Below are 7,925 nucleotides of genomic sequence, written 5' to 3'. Positions count from 1 at the left end.
TTTGCTCTTTCTCAAAATAAATAAACTTAAAAAAAAAAAAACTAGGTCTAATACCAAAGCTTAAACTCTTTTTTACCCATTATGCATTGCTGTATCACTAACCTACATAACCCTGAGTCTCTCATTGTCCCCTCTGAGCCTGATTTTGCCCATTGTAACAATGAGACTCGGTTAGATCACCACTAAGGTTCTCTCCCTAACACTCAGTGATCCCACTGTGGCAGTGTGTAGCTTTAAGTCAGTAGGCTACAACAAGAGCCAGATCATCAGCTTGTCCTGTGGTCTGAAAGAGCCTAATGGTTCCCCTGTAACAGCAGCCAGGGATGCAGTCTGTAACCTCTGGAAAGAGGTGTGTGTTCTTTCCAGGCCACATGGCCTGCTGCTGTGTAAACACTGCCGGTGTCAGCCTCCATCTACTGAGGGGGAATCACTCTCAAAAGGAGACACCTTCTGCCAAGGCTTTGGGTGGGGCTAAGAAAATTGTTCGTGACAACATGAATCAGCACATTCATCAGCGTCAAGCTCACAGTCAAAGGGAACTGGAAGAGAGCCCTGTTTAAGAAAGCTGCAGCTGAAGCCTCTTCAGTCTCAAAGGGAATGGAACCAGAATGGGAAAGTCATAATGGAGATCGGCAGGGGAATAAAAGGCACCTTGCTCAAATTAGGGATTTCCTCTTAAAGTCTTAGAGTTCAGATTAGAGCCCCCTCAGAAGTACTTAATTTATGGACTTCACCCCCTCCCAAGAGGTAGTAAAGCTTCAAAATGGGTTTTCAAAAGTTGTAAAATGACTTTTGTGAAAACAGGCTCTTTGTAGAGGCATGTCTAACCTGCTGAGGCTATGTCAGCAAGGACAACTGGGGTTTGTCAGATTTCTGGGGCTGGAGTGATCATGGATCTGACCCAGTGTGATATTTACATGTATAAACAATCAACATCCCTTTTTGTTAATCATGTTAATTTGTTGCCTGAATCCCAGAGTTAAAATAAGAATCCTGGGCTAGCCTCTGGAAGCACTGTGACTTTATTAGCCTCTGAAAATAACATGGCTTCTTCTCCCCTCCAGGGGCAAACATACTGAGAATTCTTCTGTTTCTGTGTAAGACAGGAAATGACAGTACAATCGTAGCTGTGAGGACTGCAGGCAAGTGGGACCCAGCGACGATAAGCCCCCCTTTACCAAGATCACACTGATTTTTCACACAACATATATTTATTCAGAAAAACATTTGCAATAAATTATAATAAAAAAAAAATGACACAAAATACAGAATCCCACTAGCAGCTTTGCTTAGTGACCAAGACATTTTTGAGAAATGTAACAATTACAGAATAAGAATCAGAAAACAGTGAAAGGGAAACTAATGCAATGTCACCATATAGGTTTGAGCCATTTCTTCCCTAAAACCATAAATGTGGAGTCCTTCTCTACCAGTTGGATCTGAACTCCTTACTTCAGGAGCTATGAAATAAATAGCACATCAGATTTACGTAGGAATTAGAGGTGGGCGTGCTGGAGTAGGCACAGTAGGGAGACAGATTTCTTATATCTACTCTATTTCTGTCTCCCCTACCTAGAGATTGTCTCAAACCCTTAATGCTGTGTACATCCCAGGGCCAAAGCTGGAAAAACAGAGGCAGTAAACAAATTTAGTGCATCTGCTTGCCTTATGAGGAAAGAGGATGTTGCCTGCACCCGCCACCAACCACATCCTTGATCACCCAAAGGTCCCAGGTTGGCAATATACTAGACAATGTGGCCAGGACAGGCATCTTCCTGTCTTCATGTAATGACCTTGCCCCAGATTCTATAATCTGCCTCTATGATCACCTTCTGGCCAAGTGGAGATGGCAAAAGCATTCTGCCTATAATCTTTTATTAACTGAGTTCAACACCTAGCCTCTGACCTATCAGATCTGCAGCTATTTGGCACAGAGAACTTAGCTCCTAGTTCCATAACTCCCAATCAGGAAATGGTTTAACCAGTATATCACAGAACTCAACTTACAAGAGATGGGAGGGGACTGAAGAACCATTCAGTGGTGGTTTCCCCTGGCTCTCTCTTTCAGTGTGCTAGAAGAGTCAGGAGTCATTGCCTGGGACCAGACATAGAGCCTGTACATTAGGCTCCTTGGATTTGATGTTAACAGTCCAGAATGAGTTAACTCAGGCCGCTTTTAATGAAAGAAAACCAGAAAGAAGCCAACTGCATCAGGTAGTTTTGCAGTCAGTGGCTGGTGGCTGGTTTGCCAACCAACACAGAATAATTTTTTTTAAAATGCTGCCCCACAGAGCTTGAATGAATGAATAGCTCAGAGGGTTGTCTTGGGTGGGAGAGAAATGGGCTTCATTGGTCCCACTACACAGTCTCTTTTACATAACACTGGATAAGGTGACTAGGAGCCATGGGGAGCCGGGCACAGAGCCCAGAGCCAGCCTTGAGAAGAGAGGGAGCAACATCTACCACTTGGTATTTCAGGAGACCAGAGAGGGAGTTCTAATGGTTATCCACAACAGCCTTGCTGAAAGAAGGAACAGTATCGCTGGTGAGGCCCACCTGAGATGCAGACTGCCTTTTTGACTGTGATGCAAGCATTGCTCTGGAGGTGGATGCATAAGTGGGGAATGTGTCCCACAGACAACCAGGATGAGTTCTCATATATAATTTGAATAAAAACAGAAAAGGGATGGTAGAAAGCAGGACCTGTCACACATGAATATTCTCACTCTTGAAATGCTCAAAGTGCTTCCATTCTGATCGTGATTCTCTCACATCAATGGGATGGCATCTCTGACAGTCCCTAAAGTTCTGTTAGTCAATGTGGTTGGAGACAAGAGAATATGGTTCCACCTAGTGCCGATCCATGACAAGGACAATGGTTACAGAGACATACAGATACCACTGTAGTAGAAATGCACAAATGCATGTCACAACCACACGCAGATGGTGAACTCACTGTTGGGGACACGCAAGGGTCACTAGGTTCACCCAGATGTCCTTTGACATAATAGTACTAGTGGAGTGGAGTGCAAAGAGGTGATATGGGAGGGGCCGGGCAAAAGTGCTTTAGATGAAGGACTACAGACAAGTCTGAGCTATGGCACGTAGTGCTTGTAGACCTAGAATGGGAACATCTGGGAATCTAGGCCTAGGGTGCTAAGGACAATCATGATAGCTGGGCAGGAGGGGAACAACCACATCCCAGATAAAGGAGTGTAGATACAGATCTCTTGCCTGATAAAGAGAGAACACAAAAACACCAAAATATGGTACCTTTGGCTTGGCAATATAAGTCTAAAAGTATTTTGCTGTGCAGGATATGGTAAGGGAGGGATTAGGAAACTCTCTTCCTTTTGCACTAGAAACAACTTTTTCATGCCAACGGCCTCAAAATTCTGCAACTGCCCCTTCCTGTGGCATGACTTTTCAAATAATTCTGAAATACTTAGTGCCCGAGACGTCCCGCCTCTAGAACCTCGGAGAGTAGTAAGAGGTAAAAGCTTATTAGTCTTCATCGCTCTCAAGAAACCCCAGAAGGAACTGGATAGCACGCTGACGGTCACTTGGAGTCTGTCTTGCCATCAGATTGGGTGGAGGCCTTAGGAGAAGACTAGTGAAGAGAGTAGCTAGAGGGTGAGAGAAAGGAAAGGGAAAACCCTTTGTCAAACACAACCTAAGCAAAGCCTCAGGGATGGGAAGTGGGGATCCAGGGGACAAGGGCAATGGGAAGGAAGTAACTGCTGTGTGCCTGGACGTGAAGGAAGGAACACACTGTGTACACCATACACAAACTGTCCCGACCAGCCTATCCCAACTCATGTTACCATTCTTATGAAGCACTCTTACCGATCATGTTTTCGCTGACATTGTTGTATTTAGAGAATTTTAAGAGTTCTCGAAGGAATNCATTCATCTGTCACAACTCTCATTTCTTCACTCATGACTAACAGAGTACCTGCAAACAATAATTTCTAAGTCAGAAAGGTCATACTGTTTGGCCTGTGTGTATACTCAATGACCAGGCCATGTGGTCATCACACAGTCACACGCACACCCCACCTCACAAGCAGGTTGGTATTAATCTACTCTTTTCCCATCTCCTCAGACACACAGCCATGGCATCTGCCAAGCCGGATGGTTTTCTCTGCAATGTCATTTAGCATGGATGGGATCTCCTCCCAATACTCATTAGCCTGATTGAGAGGTATTCTCAGCGACTGCGCATCAAAATTATTTCAAGATTAAAAACAAACACCAAGAAGGGGTGTCTGGCTAGTTCAGTTGGTGGAGTGTGTGACTCTTGATCAAGGATTGTGGATTGGAGCCACATGTTGTGTGTGGCCCCCACTGTCTGTAGAGATTACTCAAAAATAAAATCTTAAAAAAGAAACACCAAGAAGACAAAAAGAAGAAAGGCTTACAAGTATCACCAACTGTTCCTGGTAATGTCAGTCAGAATTCAGTGTATGATCAGCTTCATGAACAGTCTTATGCCAGAGTAGAGGTATCTGTGTTACTCAATAGGCCAACTAGAGAAGTTTGGCAACTATAATAGGAAATAACACAACCTAAAATTTAAGAGTCCTAACTCTCGGAGCACCTAGGTGGCTCAGCTGGTTAAGCGTCCGACCTCAACTCAGGTCATGATCTCCCAGTTTGTGAGTTCGAGGCCCATTTCAGGCTCTGTGCTGACAGCTCAGAGCCTGAAGCCTGCTTTGGATTCTGTATCTTCCTCTCTGTCTCTAACCCTCCCCCACTTACTGCTGTCTCTCTCTCTCTCTCTCTCTCTCTCAAAAATAATTAAATGAATGAATGAATAAATAAATAAATAAAATAGTCCCAACTCTCAATGCTAGTGTCCTACCATGAAAGATTCAGACCCACCCTACCACATAGCTAGCTACACACCTGGCTTTGTTAGATTGATTTTTCTATGGGGGAACCTGCCCCAGACACATCCTCAGAGCAGTAAAACTCACCTGTCGGCAGCTCTGGGGATCCTGAGCAGAGTCAAGGCATCGCTGATACAGCTCATAACAGATGACGGGCTCTGGCAGGGCCTCCAGGAAAATGAGCAGTGCTTCAGCCACAGAGTGATTACTGCCAGCTGGATGAACTTAAGTCAAGGGAGAGAGGCTCCAGGAAAAAGGTCACACAGAGACCCAATTTGCTTCCTTCCTCCAGCCCCCTCAGGGACAGTTTCCTTCCTGTTATTCAGGCACACTGATCCTAACTGGGGTTTGATATTTTATTGATCCAGATACATTGCAGCTGAGTTGTTACAGAATTGATCAAAGACTCTTGGGAGGTTTGGCTGAACTTGAGAGTCAGGGGATCATGGCATGCAGAATGATGTTTACACTGGATCAGTCCTTAAAACTAGTCCCCAGTGTTTCCCATCCTCTTCCTTGTCCTAGTGACAACACATGTGGTGGCAAAAGTCATCAAAAGCCTGAAGGAGAATAGTACCAGTGCTGTGGGTCTTATGTTCCATGTTTTTTAAAAGTTGTTATTACCTACCCCTTGATTCCTTTCAGTAAGAGTCTGATACAGAGAGCAGTCAAAGGTTGCTGAAAGAAATTGAAAAACAACTGCAGAGTCAATGATTACCTTATAATAAAAGACAGTTACAGAGAAAGTACAGATAGAAACACAAAAAGTAGGGGCGCCTGGGTGGCTTAGTCGGTTAAGCGTCCGACTTTCGCTTAGGTCATGATCTCACGGTNACGGATTGTCTCAGGAATGCTAGTATCCAGACAATCAATGATCTGCTGTAACTCCTCCTGCATTCCAGGGGTTTGGAACAGGTCCTCCTACCAAAGAAGTGACAGCGAATGGAACAAGGCAAGATAATCAGCCTTAAGGTTCTGAAGACTACCCAGGGATCATGAAAGTGGAAGGATGCAAATGGAAGCATAATGTGCATACTTGTGATTAGGAATGGAGGTATGACAATGGCATGTTTTCCCTTTATCACCTGTATAATCCATGTGAAATGTTACTTCAAACTAGAAAATGATCTTCAAAGGTTTTAGCCTATACCTGATATGGCAGAGGACTAGATGGCTACAGTGGGAGACCAGGTGTTCCCACTTCTAGCTTCCTGACAAGTAGAAGGCAGAGTCCGAACAACTGAACCACAGTCAAATCCTGTTCCTAGGGAATGCTAGGGCAGCAGCAAATGGCATGCCCATACCAAACCTTGCTTTTGAGTTGTTATGCTTCAGTAGGTAAGAAAACATTTTCCTTTGATTTAGTCCTAAGAGATTTCTTCTTTTGGGGGGTTGGGTTGGGGGTGGCTAATATTTTACATAGGATTAAAAAATAAAAATCAAATTCAAGAAATGGGCTTGAAGTTTGCTTTGGACTTTAAAATCTGCAATACCTATGTGAGATGGGAAACACACATTATAGACCGAGGTACACAGCGGTCTAGGGGAAAGTGTGTGTAGCCAGAAGACAGGCATGCTTGGCTTGGGCTTGGCTCCACCATTACACTTATGGCTGTGGTCTTAACTAAATCACTTAGTTGGCATGCTTCCAAATTCTCGTATCTGTAAATAGGGATACTTCCATCTGCCCAGATGATCTGATAGTGCTGCTCTGTGAAGATAGTTTGGAAAAATTACAAGCACAATACTGACTGAAGTATTATCATTTACCACCGGATTCACACACCTTCCAAAGTTGCAGGGCATGCCCATAGTTACTTACCTGGTGACAGGCGTATTTGAACAAGTGATCTACCAGAAGCCAGATCTCCTTGGGGACCTGAAGGGGTCTCTCACTGGCACCTTCATCCAAGGGAACCATCTGCAAAAGGGATTTCTCCTAAAAGATGAAAAAGGAGGAGAATCAAAGCAGTCTTAATAAAAATGTGTGTGTAACTTAGTGTCCTCCAGATTCTGCTTATGTAGGTACAACTCAATCTTCATCTCTTAAGATTCTTCATTTTTTCTCACTGGGGTCACTCCTGGTCAGAAGGCACTTGATACTGATTCCCACAGTTAAAGGATCTTGTCTTCTAGATGCTTAACAATTAAGCATTCCATTTGGGCTCATTATGTTTATCACTGGATGCACTGTGTGTTGTAAATGTTCTCAAGGGTGACAGTCATGGCAGAGCATATATACTGCCTGAGACTTGTGAACCATTAAATTATAATGGTCAACACAGTACTTTGANCTAGTTAAATTTTTGGTGACTTTTAACTTATGATTCTTTCAGGTCTTACTACAAAATTATAGTTTTCATTGTTGATTTAAATGAGGCTCTCTGGTTCACAGAAATTAAAAACGATTCTCCACATTACACCTACATTCATGAATATTTCGGGCTCAATAGAAAGTCTAATCTTTTTTTTTTCGACTTCTAAAAACTTTGCTTTATTTTTAACATCAGTTTCCTTTCTTTCCCAGTTGTATTGAGAAATAATTAACAGATGTCACTGTATGAGTTTCAGGTATACAGCACAATGGGTTGACTTATGTATTTGGTGAAATGACTACCACAATAGGTTTAATTAACACCTGTCATCTCATTCAGATACGAAGAAAAGAAGAAATTTTTCCTCCCCATGAAAACTCTTAGGATCTACTTTCTTAACTGTCTTCTACATCGTACAACAGTGTTAGCTATAGTCAGTGTGTTATATATTACATCTGCAGTACTTACTTGAAAAGTAAAAGTTTGGACCCTTTGACCATTTTCCCCCATCCCCGCCCCCGCCACCTCTGGTAACCACAAATCTGATCTCTTTTTCTAGGAGTTTGGTGGTATTTGGGGGTTTGTTGCGTCATGTTTGTTGTTTTAGAATTCTGCATATAAGTAACATCCTACAGAATTTGTCTTTCACTCTGACTTATTTCACTTAGCATAATCTCTAGAAGGTCTAATCTTAAGGCACTAAAACTCATAGCCTTTA

At 43.0% G+C, this 7,925-nt stretch overlaps 1 protein-coding gene across 1 annotated transcript in view; it reads right to left on the bottom strand.

Annotated features, from left to right (window-relative positions):
- Nucleotides 1-1,192: 1,192 nt before the first annotated feature.
- Nucleotides 1,193-7,925, bottom strand: part of OCRL (OCRL inositol polyphosphate-5-phosphatase) — a 49,950-nt gene continuing 43,217 nt past the window's right edge. Inside the window, exons 19-23 of the mRNA XM_077766170.1 lie at nucleotides 6,715-6,831; nucleotides 5,729-5,813; nucleotides 4,944-5,107; nucleotides 3,847-3,913; nucleotides 1,193-3,626 (exon numbers count right to left, since the gene is read on the bottom strand). Coding sequence (XP_077622296.1) covers nucleotides 3,505-3,626; nucleotides 3,847-3,913; nucleotides 4,944-5,107; nucleotides 5,729-5,813; nucleotides 6,715-6,831 — 555 coding nt within the window. The 3' untranslated portion in view covers nucleotides 1,193-3,504. The remainder of the gene's footprint in view (nucleotides 3,627-3,846; nucleotides 3,914-4,943; nucleotides 5,108-5,728; nucleotides 5,814-6,714; nucleotides 6,832-7,925) is intronic.

The sequence above is a fragment of the Crocuta crocuta genome, unplaced genomic scaffold (assembly GCF_008692635.1).
Source record: "Crocuta crocuta isolate KB4526 unplaced genomic scaffold, BGI_CrCroc_1.0 scaffold1133, whole genome shotgun sequence".
In the NCBI taxonomy this organism is placed as follows: Eukaryota; Metazoa; Chordata; class Mammalia; order Carnivora; family Hyaenidae; genus Crocuta; species Crocuta crocuta.
This window is presented reverse-complemented; position numbering and strand designations above follow the sequence as displayed.